Source organism: Suncus etruscus, chromosome 1 (genome assembly GCF_024139225.1).
Source record: "Suncus etruscus isolate mSunEtr1 chromosome 1, mSunEtr1.pri.cur, whole genome shotgun sequence".
NCBI lineage: Eukaryota > Metazoa > Chordata > Mammalia > Eulipotyphla > Soricidae > Suncus > Suncus etruscus.
Genome location: NC_064848.1, coordinates 95,983,536 through 96,003,267, shown reverse-complemented (window position 1 = coordinate 96,003,267; position 19,732 = coordinate 95,983,536). Strand labels below are relative to the sequence as shown.

Genomic DNA, 19,732 nt, shown 5'->3' with positions numbered 1-19,732 from the left:
GCATATCACAGTCAGACCCTATGCTCAGTAGTAGCATATAAATATTTGCAACTTAGTGAGAAGATAACACAGTTATAATAGAAAATGATACTGCAAACATAAAACACAAAATTTCATAGATTACATTTGAAACAACACTAAATAAATTCCAAACCCAAAGTAGAAAACTTTAAAACACAGAACTGTTAGAGGCATGTTATGTAATGTCAAAGTAAATAAAAGCTTAAAAACAGACTGAAGGTTTTACTTGGATAAAACCAGTGTTACAGTATTTTCTTGGATTATCTCTACCAAAAAAAAATTCTTCTTCTAAAACATTCATAAAATGAGATGGGTACAATTGAATAAACTATTTTTCAAAGTTTTTAGTATGAAAGTAACAAAATTAAAATTGGAGCATCAAAATGCTGCTTCAAATCAACTTAGTACTGCATTCATTAACTGGAACCATAGTCACATATTATAGGTTTCTGAATTTCATTTTCTTTTTTATTTTATCTTGAGTAACTTAATTTTGAACCTGAACCACTTTATTAGTATTTATTAAAGCTGTAAAAAAGGCATGCAGTTTATTTACAGTATTGTACATTTAATGAACAAAGATTACAGAAAATTTTCACAAAATTATAACTAATGTGGAAAGACATATAATACATTATTCAGGTATTTTTAAAAGTTTAGGTACAGGATTTGCAAAGATTATTTTGGTTTCTAAGTGTTAGGCAAGCAGTGGCTTTAACTATGACAGACAACATATAAATGAATAGGATTTCAATTAAGTGAAAAGATGTTTAGCTAACAGCTAAAACATTATGAAGTCAAAGGTTTTATAAATTCCTAATGCTACATGGCAATTTATAAAACAGGGAAAAAAGGTTATCTTTTAACAGTCTTCCATGAAGTCTTCTTAATAATATCTATAAAATCATTTAAAATCAAAGTCTTCCAAATTATATTTACTAAAGTTATGTTTTATGTAGTTATTGGAGCAGTGAACTTTCTACACATATGAATTGTCTACAGGGAAATTTCAGTTCTCCCTTGAGGGGACATGAAGAACATTAATCTGTAAATTTAGATTCAAGTAAAAGATCCTGATACAATTATAATAAACACAGAAAGGAGAGTTGCAATAACTGCAAAACCACATATTTTTAGCTTTCTTAACAGGAGTGTAAACTTTAGATTTGCTCAATTTAGAATCTCCTATTAGAAAGTATCTTATCCTCGAAGAGTTACGAAAATAGCAGTATTTCAGCTCTCACTTTATCTCTTCAATTTTTACTGCTGTGGCTGAAGTACATTTAGATATTCAGCCTGTCCCAACTGATATGTTGTGTTTCTTCCACAATCAACATACTGGTACCTCTCCTGGGATATCTGTTCAGAGTGTCCAAAGTATGTTGTTGTCACAGTAACTCTATAAAGAAAACAAATGGGAAAAATTTTATAGTTGAATATCAAAGCCTGTCCGAGTGAAAATACTACATACATCATTCTACTACATACATCAGAATTCATTCCAAAGACATTATCATCTGGTATGATGTAGATATAGCCTACTTTGAAGTATTTCTCCAAGAGAACAGAAATGCTGGCTGAGCAAGTCCTATGCAAATAATTTTATACAACAAACACAAACACTACAAGCTTCAAAATAACCATAGAGTTCTCTAGAGAGAGAACAGAAAGTCAGCTTCATGGCTGAAATATCAAATCTTTATAATTTATATATTTATATATTGTAATTTGTATTACAATGTTTTATTGGACCTAACTGACAGACATCCAAGTAACTCATAACTTTAACTATCATTTCTGTTAATGTTCAGTTAACAAAAGCAGACAAGTGATATTCCCCTTATTCGAACTCAGGCCATTACTAGAGTCCCTACCAGGTCTTCACTATTTTGTAGACCATGTAATTGTTCATACTTTTCTCATTTCCCATTTCCTTCCTTATAAATGTGACAATATTTATGATATGACCTCATGGCATTCTAAGTCTTCACAATCATTAGGTGACTCTGTAAAGCTTGTTTTTTTATACTATAAGTCAATTTTACAAATGTAAACTTTTAACAAGAAAATTTCTTTAAAAACAATCATACTTACTGCATCATAAGTACTATATTATGTACTTTGATGGATAGTAGTGTACAGAAATCACTGTTGCGAGAAAAAATAATATCAGTAAGTTAAGTTTTAACATTACATATTTAAATGTCCAATATTCCTTTCTCAAAGCTATCAGACACTATGATATAATATATAAGCATTTATTTGGTTATGCATTTTCTATTAATTCTATTATTTCTATTTACATAACTAAAAATAAATATGCATCTATACAACAATAGTTGTAGAACTGTTTTAATATGGGTTACACATGACTTCTATATTTTGCTCATGTGTGAAATTTTTTTTACTTTATTTATTGATTTATTGATTGGTTTTTGGGCCACACCCAGTGGCCCTCAGAGATTACTCCTGGATCTGACTCAAAAATCACCCCTGGCAGGCTAGGGAACCATATTGGATGCTAGGAATCGAACCAGGGCCCTCCTGGGTCGGCCGCATGGAAGGCAAATGCCCTACCACTGTGCTATCTCTCTGGCCCTGTATGGAATTTTAGTAACTGGTTATTCAAAGAAATCCTAACTCAGGGACCAAGGAGATAAAGGACCAGGGATCTTTTAAGGCAAAGTGAGATGGTGCTGTTCCCTTTTGACCTTGGAGACCCCACACATTGCTAAGGTGGTCCAGCAATGCCAAGCTGCTTTGCACATCTTTGAGCCACCTGCCCAGGAGTATTACTCGGAGTGGACCCTGGGATCCAAGAGCATTTCCTGGGAGGCTCCATTCCAAAAGCATGGCTTAAAAACAAACAGATGAATAGCGAACATTTAACCATCTTTAAATTAACAAGAGATAATCAGACCATAGTGAAAACCTTAAATTAATAATCAAACATTATATACATGTGTTAGTAAGTTATTACTAGGTAAATATACATAGTATATAAAAATACATAATACTTTAACCTACTATACTAAAGGCTAGTATGAATTCTCAGATTATGAAAAAATTAAAAAATGTTCTTTGTTTTTAAATAAGAAAATTGTTAATAAAACTTACTACATATAACTCATTTCTTCTGCTATAATAGTGGGTACTGTGTAGTCAATCTGAAAGGTAAAAATATAAAAATAAATAAAGAAAAAAATCAAAACATCAAGAACTTATTTTAAAGCACAGAATTATGAAGTCTCTCCTTGTATAAGAATAATACATTTCTATATATAAAAGGGTTACATTTCAAAGTAAAATATTTAAGGAATCCCTCCATCTCCTTCAAGTTAATATACTACATAAAATGTAGCCTTTTAACTCTTCCAGATTATTTCAAGATTGAGACTTACTTGTTTCATATCCAATGGACCAATATTGGTTATGTTGCTTAATCGTGCTTTTCCAATAACTGTTTTAGAAAACTGAACTTGCGCAGTTATGTTTTCAACTTCAACAGAATAATAATTGTTGTTTGTTATATTTAGTGTGTTCTGCAGGAGTAGAAAAATGTGTATAAAATAAGTAAACAAAATTTTAAATTAGTCACAAAATGATTTTAACTGTAGATAAAAATTATTAACAAAATTTAAATAAAAATTAGTTGGTTTATCCATGCATACCATGGATATTAGTATCTTTAACAATCAGAAAATATACCCAGAAAACATCATATGGGAATATAAAAAACTAGTATTAGAAAATGTATCTGTAGCCTTAACTAGAAAAAAAAATCAATTAAAAATAATGTAAAAATTTCATCTGAAACTTTATTGTTAATCATATCTTCATAAAAATTAACATGATGTTTTATATTCTACTAAATATAAAGGTAATTTTAAATATTATTTTAAGTGGTGGAAATAAAAACATTCAGAGAGAAAACAAATTTGCAAATGTATTTACAGCAAGGGAAAAACTTATTAAGTATAAATGAAATGCTACTGTGTGGGACTGTGGCTCAGTACAGTGTGTCTAGAGCAAGTTTGATCTCTAGCACTAAGTAGTACAAGTATACCATGGCTCTGATGACCCTATTCTGTGATCCACAGCACCACTTTTGGCCCTGCAACAAATAACAATTAGGGCCAGAGAGATAGTTCATTAACTAAGGTGCTTGCCTTGCATGTGACTGACCTGAATTCGATCTCCAGTACCACACAGAGTTCATATTTCCTTGCCAGGAGAGATGTCTCAGGGCAGAGCTAAGAGTAAATAAACCCAGAGCACATCTGGATGTGGTCCCAAGTCAAGAATCAAGCAAACCAAATAAAATAAAATAAATGAAAAAAAAAATTTTTTTTTGGGGGGGGGGGTCACCCCTGGCAGCACTCAGGGGTTACTCCTAGCTCTATGCTCAAAAATCGCTCCTGGCAGGCTCAAGGGACCGTATGGGATGCCGGGATTCGAACTACCGATCTTCTGATTGCAAGGCAAACGCCTTACCTTCATGTTGTCTCTCTGGCCCCCAAATAAATGTATTTTCTTAAACTGTATGGAAATAGTGTTGTATTTCCAGTATCTATCAAATCAACTATATTTCTATACTACTTAGAGCCATTCAGAACAAAATATTTACAAAGCAAGCAAATCACAAATAAAATAAATAACTTTTTCCAGAAATACCTTTTTTTAGTTCACTATACTATTTTAAAGGCATCTTCAAATGCTAAATTATTCTGTGTGTAACTGTTAACATCTGTTATTTGCCATATTCAGCAGAAGCAGAGATGGCAAAGAAAATTAACATAGGCTAAGAAGTAAAGTATACCAACTAATGTCACAAAACTTGCTACTTAACATGTTAAAGGAAATCGTCAAATATTTAAAATAAATATTTGTACTTACTGTAATATTTAAATATATCACACGCTTTTGGTCATCATAACTGACATAGGCTGATTTTACACCAATGTATTTCACATCGATAGAGCGAGGGAAAAGGAAAAACACAGCCAATCCAGAAAGAAGCAGACAGACAAACACGGAAGCCATCACATACAGTTTTCTGAAAAATAAAATACAGTATTTAAATACATGTGTCAAAATGATAGGATAAATCATTTAAAGGAGATAATTACCAACACTTATAATTTAAAATTATAAGTGTACTAAGTAGATAAAGGTTTATATCTATGATGTGTGCTACAATATTCCCTTTTGCTGAGAATGGGATTTTGGAGTTACTATAGGTATACCATTTTTGCACATATCCCCCAAACAGTTCCATATTTGAATGAAATTGAGAAGTTTTATAAAAACATACTATAGATTTAAATAGCTGGGATATTATGAGCCAGAGCAATAGTATTAAGGGTTGGGCACTCAGTTGTACATAGCTTTTCTTGGTTTGATCCTTACAGACCAGGAGTAAGCCCTGGTCATCCTGGCTGCAGGGCACATAGCAAAACAAAAACAAAAACAAAAACAAAAACAAAAACAAAAATCCCGAATTAAGTATGCTTTAAAAATATACAATTCAAGATCTCCTTCCAGACTGATTGAAGCAGAGTATGCACATGAGAGTTTTGTCTTTAGAGGATTCCCCAAAGTAACTGCTCAGAACAGTGAGGTTCTTTCAAAAAATACTACATGACTGTCGTCCTCATCAGTCTCTTCAAAACACCATTTTTTGAGTCTCCTATTAAAGTTTTTTTATTATGTATTCCATATTTAAAATTATTATTTATCTCTACTTTCAAGATTGTTAAACTGTTTCTTTAAAAATCAAGCAGAGCTAATACTACACAGATATAAGACAAAAGGGGGATTATGTATTACTTTAACTCCCCTCAAATATCTCTCTTCTATTTCTTTTTTTGTTAATAAAAGTTTTTTTTTTCACAAATACAAATATATTGATGGTTCAGTTTCAGCCATAAAACACAACACCCTTCATCAATGTACAATTCCTCCAATTTAACTTCCTACTTCTAACACAGACATTTTTCATCCTCATCTTCTCCTTCCCACTCTCCCTTTTCCATTCTTTCCACCCCAGCTCTTAGACATTCTAGTGTGCAATATTATTACTGTTGGGTATCATGCCTATCACTTTATCTCCTTTCAGCACCCAATTATTGTCCAAGTAACCATTTCCAACTATTATAGTCATACTGGTCCCTTCTCTGCTTTAACTGCACTCCCCCACTATTTTTAGCTACTTTCCTGCCATGGACTGGTCCTCCCGAACCTTATCTCTATTGTTTCAGGGTATTATCATAGTGTTTTTTTTAAATATCCCACAAGTAAGTGTGATCATTTTATGTCTAACCCTCTCCATCTTGTTTTGCTTAGTATAATACTCTCCATATCCATCCATGTATAAATGAGTTTCATAACTTCATTTCCTTATCAGCTGCATAAATTCCATGACTTATATATAGCACAATTTACTTAGCCATTCATCTGTTCTTGAGCATTTGGGTTGCTTCCAGATGCTGGCTACTGTGAATAGTGCTGTGATAACCACAGGAATGCAGAGGATTTTCCTACAGGATTTTTTGTGCTCCTAGGGCATATTCCTAGTAGTAGTGGTAATATTGGGTCATATGGAAGATCAATTTCTAGTTTTTTTGAGGAATATCACTCACTAATGTTTTTTAGAAAGATTGGGCAGTTGGTATTCCCACCAGCAGTGATAAGAGTCCTTTTCTCTCCATCCACACCAGTACTGATTATTTTTATTTTCTGTGATGTATGCCAGTCTCTGTTGGTGTGAGATGGCATTTCATTGTTGTTTTGATTTGCAATGCCCTGATGATTAATAATTGTGGGATATTTTTTTATGTGTATTTTGGATATCTGTATTTCTTCTTGATAAAATGTCTGTTCATGATTTCCTCCCCATTTCTGGATAGGTTTATATATCTATATCTACATTCATATATATTTTTGCTCAACTAGTGCCTTGCATATTTTGGGTATTAACCCCCATCAGATAGGTACTGGGTGAAGTTTCATTCATTTTGTGGGTGGGTAGTCTTTTTATCCTAATCACCATTTCCTTTGAGATGCAGAGCTTTTTAGTTTAATGTAGTCCCATTTGTGTATCTTGGCTTCCCCTTTGGCCAGTAGTGTTTCATCCTTGAAAATGACTTTAGCTTCAATGTCATGGAGTGTTCTGCCTATGTTTTCCTCTATGTACCTTATGGTTTCAGGTCTGAAACCATTTCAGGTCTAGGTATTTAATTCATTTGGACTTGACTTTTGTGCATAGTGCTGAGAGGTCAGAGTTCACTTTTTTACATGCAGTTGACCAGTTTCCCCAACACTATTTGTTGTAGAGTATTTTCTTGTTCCACATTGTATTTTTTGCCCCACATTAAAGATTAATTGAGCATATACCTGGGGGTCAGTCTCAGAATATTTAAGTCTATTACAATGATATGAGGGTTTATCTATATACAATACCATGATGTATTAATGGCTACTCCTTTATAATACAGTTTGAAGTTGGGGAAAATGATACCTCCCTTCTTTTTCCCAAGGATTGCTTTAGGTATTCAGGAAGGTTTATTATTACATATGAATTTTAGGAGTGTTTAATCTATTTCTTTGAAAAATGTTATGAGTATCATCCTTATAGGAATTGCATTATCAATCTGTACAATGATTTGGAAAGTACTGACATTTTAATTATATTAATCATTCCAATTTATGAGTAGTGGGATGTGTTTCCTTTTCTTGTGTCATCTTTTATTTTTCTTTTTATATTTTATTGAAGAAAATGCATCACATAGGTGACATAAGTGATCATATTACAATTGTTTCAGGAAGACCAAAAGCAACATGATTAAACAAAATAGAAAATTGAAAGAAAAACTAGAGATGGGAGAGAAAGGAAAGAATAATTTCTCTTTAAAGGTTTGAAATAATTAACTAGTGAAACCAGTAGAGTCTGGATTTATGTTTTGGAAGAGCCCTTTGTTTAACCATTTCAATTTCCTCTATGATGATAGGCCTGTTCTGGTATTCCAGCTCATCTTGGTTCAAACTTGCAAGGTCCAAAAATTTATCCATTTCTTCCAAATTCTCTTGATTTGCAACATAAAGATTTGCAAAGTAATCTCTATAACACTTTGAATTTCTGTAGTATTTATAGTAACATCCCCTCTTTTATTTCCTTTTTTTTTGGTTTTGTTTTGTTTTTGGGTCACGCCCAGCAGTGCTCAGGGGTTACTCCTGACTCTATGCTCAGAAATCGCTCCTTGGCTCGCTCAGGGAACCATATGGGATGCCTGGATTCAAACCACCATCCTTCTGCATGCAAGGCAAACGCCCTACCTCCATGCTATCTCTCTGGCCCTTCCCTTTCATTTCTATTTTGTATTATTAGGTTTTTCTTTTTCTTTGTCAGTCTTGCTATTGTTTTATTGATCTTTTTTTTTTTATCTTTTCAAAGACAAACTCTTGCTTTAATTAATTTATGGATTGTTTTTTGGATTCCTGGTTCATTAGTTTCTGTTCCTATGTCTTATTATTTGCTTCTTCTTGCCTGCTTTTGCCTCATTTTGTTGGACTTTTTCCAATTTCTGTACCTGTGGCATTAATTTATTCATGTAGGTCCTCTCTTTCTTCCTTATGAATGCTTGCAAAGCTATATATTTTCTTAATACTGCTTTTACTTTGTCCCACTAATTCTGATCATTTTTCTTCATTCTCATATTTCCAGGAATCTTGTAATTTCCTTTGATTTCTTCCCTGACTCACTGGTTGTTCAGTAGTGAGCTGTTTCATTTCCAGGTATTATAGTTGTCTCTCCATTTCTATTTGTAATTCACTTCTATTTTCAGTGCTTCCTGGTTTGAGAAGGTAGTTGATACAATTTCTATCCTCTTGATTTTATGGAGGAATGTTTATAGCCCAGTAGACAATCTTGGAAAATGTTTTTTTGGGGTTGAAAAGCCCTATACATCTACTAAGCCTCTCTCTTCCAATTCCTCATTTACAGCCAGCATATCCTTGCTGTGTTTTAGCCTGGATGACCTCTTTAGAGATAACAGAACAGTGGCAAAGTCTCCAACTACTATTGTATTGCTACTGATGGCTTCCTTCAAGTGTATTAGCATTTTTTTTTTTTTTGGTTTGGTTTATTTTTGGGTGACACCCAGTGACACTCAGGTTACTCCTGACTCTGTGCTCAGAAATCGCTCCTGGCTTGGGGGACCATATGGAACGCCAGGGATTGAACGTAGGTAGGTCCATCCTGGATCAGCCATGTTCAAGGCAAATGCTTTTCCTCTGAGCTATTGCTCTGGCCCCTATTAGCAGTTATTTTAAGTATTTTTATGGTCCCTCATTGGATATATCTATTTATGAGTGTGATTTCATCCTAATGTACACATTCCTTGATTATTAGGAAGTGACCCTCCGTCTCATATCCTTTTAAAGCCTAAAGTCTATATTGTTTATTAGTATGGGCACCCAGCCTTTTTAAAGGAGTTGTTCACTTGAAGGCTTGTCTTCCAACCTATGAGTCCATCTGCTCTGACTAATCAAATGTGTTTCTTGCAGTCAGCAAAATGTTGGATTTACTTTCTTATCCATTTTGCCACTTTGAATCTGTTAATTGGTGCATTTAATCTGTTGATGTTGAGAGAGATGATTGTCATTGGATTTTATGTCATCTTTTTGTAGATACTTGGTATGTCTGTGGGGTCTGTCTTGCCTCTGAAGTAGATATATCAGTTTTTAAACATTGATTCTGAGTCTGTAAAGTTCTTGAGCTGTTGTTTATCCATGAAGCTGTGTATTCTTCCTTCAAATCTGAGTGAATGTCTGAATGGATGAAGTATTTGTGGTGAAATGTTCACTTTATTGATTTTTTTTCCCCATTATATCCCACCAGTGCCTTTGGGTTTAGAGTTTCCTTGTGATAAATAAGTTGTAATCCTTAAAGATGCTTCTTTTTTTTGTTTGTTTTTGGGCCACACCTGGTGACACTCAGGGGTTACTCCTGGATATGTGCTCAGAAATCTCCCCTGGCTTGGGGGACCATATGGGATGAGGAGGATCGAACCTAGGTTCGTCCTGGGTCAGCCGTGTGCAAGGTAAACACCCTATTGCTGCACCATCGTTCTGGCCCCAGAACAATGCTTCTTTTTATATAATTTTTTAATATAATTTTAAAAATAATTTTTATATAATTATATTCTTTTTATATAATTTCCCCTTTTCATCTTGCTGCTTTAAGTATTCTATCTCTATCTGTGTTTTTCATCATTATGACTAGGATGTCCCTTGGAGTGCTTTTATTTGGGTCTCTTTTAGGTGGTAGCATTGTGCACCTGGGATGTGAGTGCTTGTACTCTTCTCTGGGCACTTCTCATCAATGATGTCCTTAATTATTGTTTTTTCACAGGAGTTTTCTTCCTGACTCTCTGAAATTCCAATGATTCTTATATTGTTCTTGTTGAATTTATCCCAAAGGACTTTTGTCATCTAGTCACTTTTTCTATCTTCTATTCAGTTAATTTAAGGCCTTGTAAAGGGGACTTGGAGTGGATGGAAGGATGCCCACAAGCAGAGTCGTTCCCCATATGGCCAGATCACAGGACCCTCTTGCCTTGCTTAGCCTTGTCTCTGTCAGGCGACAGTCACTGCCAGACTTCTGCCTGCAGCATCACTGCTGTGGAGTCAATTCCTAAATTGCTACCTTGCCTCAGGCGGCTACCATCAGTATGTTTTTCTCCAGCAATATATCCCAAGGAGCTTGATTTTGATCTGGAAATTGGCCGCTGATTTGTCTCCAGGAGCCTGACAGTGCTCAGGGTTTCATACTCATCATTTCCATGTTTCTTGGTACTGCTGCCACTCTACTACAGAATCTCAAGCGCTCATCTAGCTCTTAATCTTCAATTCCAATCAAATTTCCTTTTATTTAATAATCCTCTCATGCTTAATATTATCCTCTTAGCCTATGCTCCCAGATTAACGCATTTCACTTTTTGTTTCTTTCCCCCCAAATGTTGTCACCTTATATTCTATCAAAATCTCTCATTTTATTATTTTTTTTAGTTCAATCTAAATGCCTTGATAGAATTAATATTTTTTCTACCATGCATAGTCACTTTAAGTGCCAGTTACTATTGTTAAGCTGTCCTATAATCATTTCAAAATTTAGGAGAAATTTTTTTTTTGGTTGTTGTCTACATCCAGCAGTGCTCAATGGTAAGGCCTGACTCTGCTCCTGGCAGGGCTTGGTGGACCATATGGATGCCAGCGATCAAGCCTAGGTTGGCAGCATACAAAGCCAAGTGCTCTAGCTCTTATACTATCTCTCTACCCCCAATTTCTAAGGAGTTTTAAGATAAAATTTTAAAAAGAACAAATTTATTATAATGAAATAAAAATTTGCTAAGTCAATATTAAGCTCGTTCTGTTATCCTGAGCCCCCCAAAATAGTTTCCACTCATAGTAGCTTTCCTCCTAATTTGAATAAGAAGATGGTCACTACTATATTACCCACTTACTAGTTTAAGTACATTTTAATTATATTTACTATACACCAAATACCTAAAAAAGGGCATAGAAAGAGTTCACAGATCAGTTTTAAAAATATGAACTTCCTCATACTTTGGGTTTATTTTTAAATCTAAATCAAACATGGTGAGTCCTCAAAACCGAATTGGACCTAAGTCAGTTCTAGTAATATATGAATAATGGTTTTAAATTACTTTGTATACCAACTTTACTGTTAAAACACATTATTAATCTAGCAGGCCAATGAAAGAACATTCTCTGTATTATCTTATATCAAATAAAAAAATAGCTACTGGCCTGCCATAGAATATAATAATCTTTTACAAAATTCTTCAGTAATAATTTTCTTATGCTAAAGGACAGTAATTCAATCCTGGAGATGTAGAGTCTTGATGAAGTCATAGGTTCATGTGCTTTTGTGAACTTAGGTTACAATTCTAACTTCTGCTACTTCCTATCTGCAGTACCTTAAGCTATTAATTTTCTTCTTGTTTACTTACAACATAGAGGTTGGTTTTGAGAATTAAGTGGTACAATAAATGTAGAAAAAAAAACAGTAATTTCCTATCTCATTGTAACTAACCCAAATTGTATACTTATAAGAACACAAATTGCTCAAAAATTCTATTTTTTCCTCAAATTTAAAGTTTATGGTTTACATTTAATACATGTAAATCCTATTAAAAAATCTGAGCTGAGGCCAGAGAGATAACACAGCTGTAGGGCGTTTGCCATTTGCCTTGCACAAGGCTGACCCAGGACTTATGGTGGTTTAAATCCTGGCATCCCATATGGTCCCCTGTGCCTGCCAGGAACAATTTCTGAGTGAAGAGCCAGAAGTAACCCCTGAGCACTGCCAGGTGTGACTCAAAAACAAAACAAAACAAACAAACAAACAAACAAAAATTCTGAATGTACTCTGTAGTTTTCAGGTCTAGAAATAGAGTGTGGATGTTTGGGCCCTGTGGTAGCAGGGATTATCTGTGCCAGTTCCAGGATCAGGAGCATGCAGGAACAATCTTAATGTTTCTATTATCTTTGCAGCCAGTATATTTATTTTAGTTAATCAATATCAGAACATTCAAACACTATGCAGACTTTAAGACCTTAATGCAACAGAAATTTTTTTTAGTGAAACAGATATAACTTTACAATTTGATAAGATTTTTCTCTATTATTATTCTTATATATAATTTGAAAGGCAAAATGTACCCTAAAAGTTCACAATTTCTTATAATCACTTACGTTCTTCTTGGTCTCAATCTCTGATCACTATATGGGATCAATGCCACAAGCTGGTTTTCTTGTCCTGAATATGAAAGAAGTTTATAAGTTTATTAATATTAATTAAAATATAATGGCTCTATATCAAGTATGGTAGGCAGGTATCTTTTTTTTTTTTTTTTTTTTTTTTGGTTTTTTGGGCCACACCTATTTGATGCTCAGAGGTTAGTCCTGGCTAAGCACTCAGAAATCGCCCCCTGGCTTGGGGGGTGGGGGATAATATGGGACACCGGGGGATTGAATCACGGTCCTTCCCTGGCGAGCTCTTGCAAGGCAGACACCTTACCTCTAGTGCCACCTCTCTGGCCCCAGGCAGGTATCTTCTAAAATTGAGTTTTACATCAAGGTATGATCTAAAGAAAAGTAATTACTCAATTGTCATCCTTTTGCTAACCCCACAGAATGAAAGCTGAACTGTCTTTGGAGATGCAGAAATTGAAGACTGATTAGGCTCTAAATGATGCCAGAAAAACCAGCCCAGTAATAGCTGAACGCACTTTGGAGAGAAGAAACTTCATGAGAGACAAAAGGCATAAACTAAGTTTCATATTTTAAATGCTCTATACAATGAGCTCATCAGAATTCTTTCAGGTCACATAAATTCAAACTTACATCATACACTACATTTAGACTATCACTATGCTTTAATGCATCTTCATATACAACTTTTGTTCTTATCAGAATTTGACTTTGATTCTAGCAGAAATATAAAGATCAGTTTCAAGACTTTGATAATGCTTCTATTATTCCTTTTTTTGTTTGTTTGTTTTGTTTTTGGGTCACACCCAGCAGTGTTCAGGGTGTGCTCAGGCTCGGGGAACCATATGGAAAACGGGATTCAAACCACTGTACTTCTGCATGCAAGGCAAACACCCTACCTCCATGCTATCTCTCCGGCCCTCTATTATTCCTTTCTGATTTCTCCATAGTAATTCCTACATCTGTACTTCCTCAATACCTCATCCACATAGTTAACACTCAATGCAGTTAAAAATTGAAATGGATCATTACTAATCAGAAATATTGGTAACAAAATTGGTTAATATATTTATCTGTCAACTGTGTTAAAAATTGTATATCTGGGACCAAAGTGGTGGCGCAAGCTGTAAGGCATCTGCCTTGCGCATGACTGTGTTAAATCCCTCGGTGTCCCATATGGTCCCCAAACCCAGGAGTGATTTCTGAACACATAGCCAAGAGTAAACCCTGAGCATCACCGGGTGTGACCAAAAAAACAAAAACAAAAACAAACCCCAAAAACAAAACAAAACCCCAAAACAACAATTGAATATCTTTAATAAAGTAAGCTAGAAAAGAGAAAATGTTACTAAGAAAATCCAAAGAAGCCTAGAGAGAGTTCAAAGGACTGGGCGCATGTGTTATAAACTGCAAGTCCAGATTGGAGGCTTCAAATTTCATCCCCTATCATCACATGAATCGAATCCTCAAGCACAGCCAGGAATGGCACCTTTCCAAAAAAGAAAAATCCCAAGAGGAAATGCAGTTAAAATGCTGTGACCTGTTTCTTGTTTACAAGAAAATCTACATAAGTTGCAGCTCAAACCTTCATTATTCAGGGGTCAATTGTAATAATTCAAATGCAATGAAAATTTTACTCTGTGCCTGTGTAAGTACTTCAAAGATTATCAGAAAGGGTAGGACAATAGATCTGTTTATATAGCTATAATGTATCCTTCATCAAAGACAAAATTCTTATTATAGACATCATCTGACTTGCATATGTATCTGTATAGACATGTTAAAACTCTTCTGGGCAAAACTATAAACTTAGTTAAAACCAATCCTTTAATCTGTGGAATAAAATTCTGGACAGATGAGAATTCTCATAAAAATATTCTTTTTAGGGAAAGAACCTCCTTTGAGTATAGAAATGCAGAGATAATTTCACCCAACTTGCAATTCTAGTCCCTTGCTAAAACCATTCTGCTAGCTCGTTGACTATTACTACTTGACCCTTCTAACATATTTTTTAAAAGGTATCAATCTAAAATTCTTTATGCTGTTAAATGCTTATTTCAAGGACAACATTTTATTCACACCTAGAATATTCCCTGCCTCTGACTCCAAAGTGTTATGTAAAGCAATCTTTGTTCTATCAGGAATTTGGGAATTACTAGCAGCCCTACCAAAAGACAAATGTTGTCTCCTCACAACATTTCAAATGTAAATTTCCCCTTCACTGAAGACATGTGTGTCAAAAATACATAACTATTCCAGGTATAGTTTTAATTTTCTTGTATGTATAATCCCTAGGAGCCTGACCCCGCTTCCAAGAACTTGGCTTATACCCCTTTACTATCCTTTTATGGCAAACTCAGAACCATCATGGTATACTTTTCACTACATAACTTAACATCTGTTATATATCATGCTTTGCAGGTATATAAGTGAACATTTACAAAGTCATTTATTTTTGCTTTAGAATTTATCTTTTTTAAAATATCTTTATTTAAGCACCATAATAACATACAGTATAGTTGGGTTTCAGTCATAAAAAGAACACCCTCCTTCACCAGTGCAACATTTCCACAACCAATGCCCCCCATCTCTCTCCTCCTCCACCCCCTGCCTGTATTTCAGACAGGCATTTTACTTCTCACACTCATTAACATTGTCTTGGTAGTTGTTATTGTAGTTTGATTAAACTTGAGGATTGTTACACTTGTGCTTCATCCAGTCTCAATGGAATTCTTTAATGTCCTCACCATACACACACACACACAAAAAGCATGAACTTGTATTAATTCTATATAATAGAGTGATCATGCACTGTATCCACAGAAGGTTGAAATACCATGCCATTTTCTGGAATTTAAGGTGTTGCATTATTTCATCAATTATTTGTTTACAAAAAAGAAAAACTAGGGCATGGGAAAAAAAAGAAAAACTAAAAAATAAATTTGGAATGTGAACCCTTCATCAAAAAAATGCAGTCATTTAAAATAGAGCTAAGTGAGACATTATACAGAAATTCCATTACCAGTCTTGTTTCAACTAGGCTAGAATCCTTTGTACTAGGTCAAAATATAACTGAAAAAGAAACCAAAAGTATACCACTGCTTCAGAATTTTTCTAGATCTTGAGAAAAAATGCTTATAATCTTTTAGGACAGTTTCTTTTCATCCTTTCTAAAGAAAGAGTAAGCAATTGTGTGTAGTCAAGAAATTTGTTAATAGTAATCCATTCATAGATCCTGAATAATCCCTTAAAAGTGAGTGATTTCGATCTTCTATCAGAATTTGTGTACTTCCGTGAATAATATTTTCATTGCCAAAAAAATGTTCCTTGCCTTTGTAAAGGTTTCCCAGATTTTCCTATGAACAAGGTTATAGAATCTTGTCTTTTAAAAATTTCTAGTGGCTACTAGAACCAATTATCAGTTTTCCCTTCTCAAAGTATGGTCTGTAAGTAACATTTAACACAGTTGGTCACTCTCCTCTTACATTATTGGAAGGAAAAAAATTTCCCCTAGCCCTTCTAAATTCTTGGCCAAACAACCCTCTAAATAGATTAAAGATAGATTAGCAATTTATCAGAAGGAAAAAAAGTGTAGAGGCTATTTTCTGGTATACATGTGAGAGACCCAGGAAATTCTATTAGATTGTCAAAATTGCCTAAGTCACCTTCTTAAATAATACCTTTGGCTCAAAAAGAAAAAAATACATTGGGGTACAAAGAAAGACACTATGAGATGCTATTAGAAAGGCAGATTATATAAAATATGGTTTCTATATAGATATATAGATATATACTTCTGTTAAAATATCTTATTACAACAGTTTTTTTCCCTCTGAAAGTCTTTAGAGGGTTACACATCAACTTCAAGCAAGCAGAAAATAGCAAAGCACATTTGTTATTTCTTCATACAGTTCCTTTTAGAAAGAATTATAGTATAATTATTATTACTTTTAGATTATGAAAGTGCTCCAAACAAGAAAAAAAAGCTATATATCTGTTCATGTTGAAACATGAAGAGAAGGCAAACACAAAGGTGATAGCCTGAAAACCCTAAAATCAACAATAGCCTGGGCATGAAGAACCTGTGGACTCTAAAAAACTTGGTATGAAAAAAGGCACAACAAAAGAATTCCACAGGTCAAGCCTTCCCTTGTCTGTCTAAAAACTACCATAAAGTAATAACCTGATACTTACATCTAGTGATGCTTTTAGGATAAGAGATTCAAATATCCTCTGGCTGTTTTATCTTTCCAAACAGCTCTAATTTGTACATTAGTTCTATATGATGAGAGCATTTTTTAAAGTTATCAGCAATGTTTATATTCTTTATTAATAAATTCCACTAGAAATAATTCTCTATATTGACTAGAAATTAACTAAATGCATTCTTTTCTAAAGAATAATTATTTTTAAGTGTAATGATTAACTAAATGCATTCTTTTCTAAAAAATAATTATTTTTGGGCTTACCTAGATAAACTTACCTAGATAAACAAGCTGACTCTGATGTTTATTTACTGGTTCTAGGTACATCAGTTAAGCTCTAAATAATCTTATTATAATTTCCTCTTTACTGAACTTTAAATTTACAGGAATACTTTTATCAATTAACAAAATAATGAACTGAAAAGAATAAAAATCAATCTTATTATTTATTTATTTTTTTGGTTTTTGGGTCATACCCGGCAATTCTCAGGGGTTACTCCTGGCTCAAGGCTCAGAAATTGCCCCTGGCAGGCTTGGGAGACCATATGGGATGCCGGGATTCGAGCCACCGACCTTCTGCATTCAAGGCAAATGCATTACCTCCATGCTATCTCTCTGGCCCCTATTATTATTGATTATTTAAATAACTCCTAATGCCCAAAAGAGTAACGTAACAACGGTAATGTCAAATTTAACTAAAAGTTGGTCAGGAAACAGTTCATACGTATATGTGCTATCATAGCAAATAGGGTGAAAAAAATTCTGAAAGAAGTGCTTTTCATTACATCATTAGATGACTTTATACTTTGTTTCTGGGGTGAAAGAGACAGCTTCAGGATTTAAGTATATGACTTCATGTAGCAGTCACACTTTGGTCCCATGTACCATACGGTCCCCCAAAACTAGTTATGTTTAACACTAGCTGTGTGTGGCCCTTACCTTGTAGGTTCCCAAGCAGTGAGTAATGGAAGGCACCAAAGGACTCTGACAGTAAATAACAAACCCAATTGGCTGAGAATGTCTGAGAGGCCCATAGGCCTCCAGAGAACCCCTGCCCATAATTGTTTTTTGCTTTTGTGTATTTATATCTGAAGATAACTGATACAACTCTTAACTTTATTTCTAAGATTTTTTTAAAACACAGGATGCTGCATTTAGACCTCTAACTTTTAATTGTATGAATGCTCAAGATCATTGTTGGTTGTTTTTTTTTTTTTTTTTTTTTTTTTGGTTTTTGGGCCACACCAGGTGACGCTCAGGGGTTACTCCTGGCTTTGCGCTCAGAAATCGCTCCTGGCTTGGGGGACCATATGGGATGCTGGGGAAAGGAACCGTGGTTCATCCTAGGCTAACGCCGGCCAAGGCCTTACCACTTGCGCCACCGCTCATGCCTCTCAAGATCATTCTTTACAGAAAAAAAATGCAATGTAACACGTACCCCTTGGAATTCTTCCAGTTCCTTGGCAAGTAGGACAAGTGACACTATCTCTTCCTGTAAATTCCACATAAGGAAATTGAGAGACATCTCCACTTCTTCCATCTTCATTATGGACTTCACTATTGACCAATCCATTCCTCATGTTTTCAGTTGATGCGAGTCCATCATAGGCATCTTCTTTATTTGAATGCAAAGGCAAACGGGAAAAAGACTTACCCATGTCTGAAGAAAAAGAAAGATCTTACAGTAAATTTCAGGAAACAATATAGGCAAGAAAATTGTAAATTACTTGTACCAAATATATCAGATTTCAAGGAACGTTCAAATTACTTTTGGGGTTATAATTGTATTTCAATCAGAATAATCGCTAAAACAGGAAGCCATTTACTGGAGTCCAAAATTTTTTTTCTATAAGAGAGTATGAAGTGATGTCATAGATTTTTTTATAAGAATGGGCTTCCAAACAATTTTTGAATTTCACAATAGCCTACACTTTGTTAGAATTCTTTGAAAAGAGGAGAGCTTTCCTTCTTAGAATATAGCAAAAATATATTCTAATTTAAGCAAATTATGCATCATTTTCCAACTTTTTAAAATTCATGTCCCTAAGGCCAGAAAGATAGTTCAGGGATTAAGATACATGCCTTGCAAGCAGCAGACCAAGTTCCAATACCAACATCACATGGTCTCTGGAGCATCCTACCACTCTTGCAAGTAAACTGGCTGAGAATTGGTGAGAGAGATCCTTACCTCTCCTAATTCCAAGCCCTTTTGTAAAAATAAAAAATTACAAACCTTTTCACCCTCACATTTCATGCTTTAACCATCTAAACGGGGTTGTGGGAAATTTTTGAAATATCATTTCTAAATCTGACAGTGTCTTGTAAGTTTTTAACACAGTTATACAAAAATAAAAGAGACATTTCTTTAAAAAATATCATTGCTGGAGAGATAGCATGGAGGTAAGGCGTTTGCCTTGCATGCAGAAAAGGACGGTGATTCGAATCCCGGCATCCCATATGGTCCCATGAGCCTGCCAGGAGTGATTTCTGAGCGGGGAGCTAGGAGTGACCCCTGAGCGCTGCCGGGTGTGACCCAAAAACCAAAGAAAAAAATATCACTGCTTTGAATAAGGAAAATTGGTATTCAAAATAATCCATCGTGTCCTAAACTATAAAGAAATTTGTCTTCTCAAATGTGATGAGCCAACTATATACTGAAGTAACTTGTTTAAACAGAAGCTAAACTAGTAGATAGAACAGCAGAATAGGAA

At 34.5% G+C, this 19,732-nt stretch overlaps 1 protein-coding gene across 1 annotated transcript; it reads right to left on the bottom strand.

Annotated features, from left to right (window-relative positions):
• Positions 1-508: 508 nt before the first annotated feature.
• On the bottom strand, positions 509-18,681 carry TMEM106B (transmembrane protein 106B). Its single transcript, XM_049769105.1, has 7 exons — positions 18,460-18,681; positions 12,799-12,862; positions 4,918-5,077; positions 3,423-3,563; positions 3,139-3,188; positions 2,116-2,169; positions 509-1,420 (listed from the first exon to the last, which is right to left on the bottom strand). The coding sequence occupies exons 1-7, from the start codon at positions 18,677-18,679 to the stop codon at positions 1,282-1,284; spliced, it is 828 nt and encodes a 275-aa protein (XP_049625062.1). The 5' UTR covers positions 18,680-18,681; the 3' UTR covers positions 509-1,281.
• Between the last annotated feature and the right edge of the window lie 1,051 nt (positions 18,682-19,732).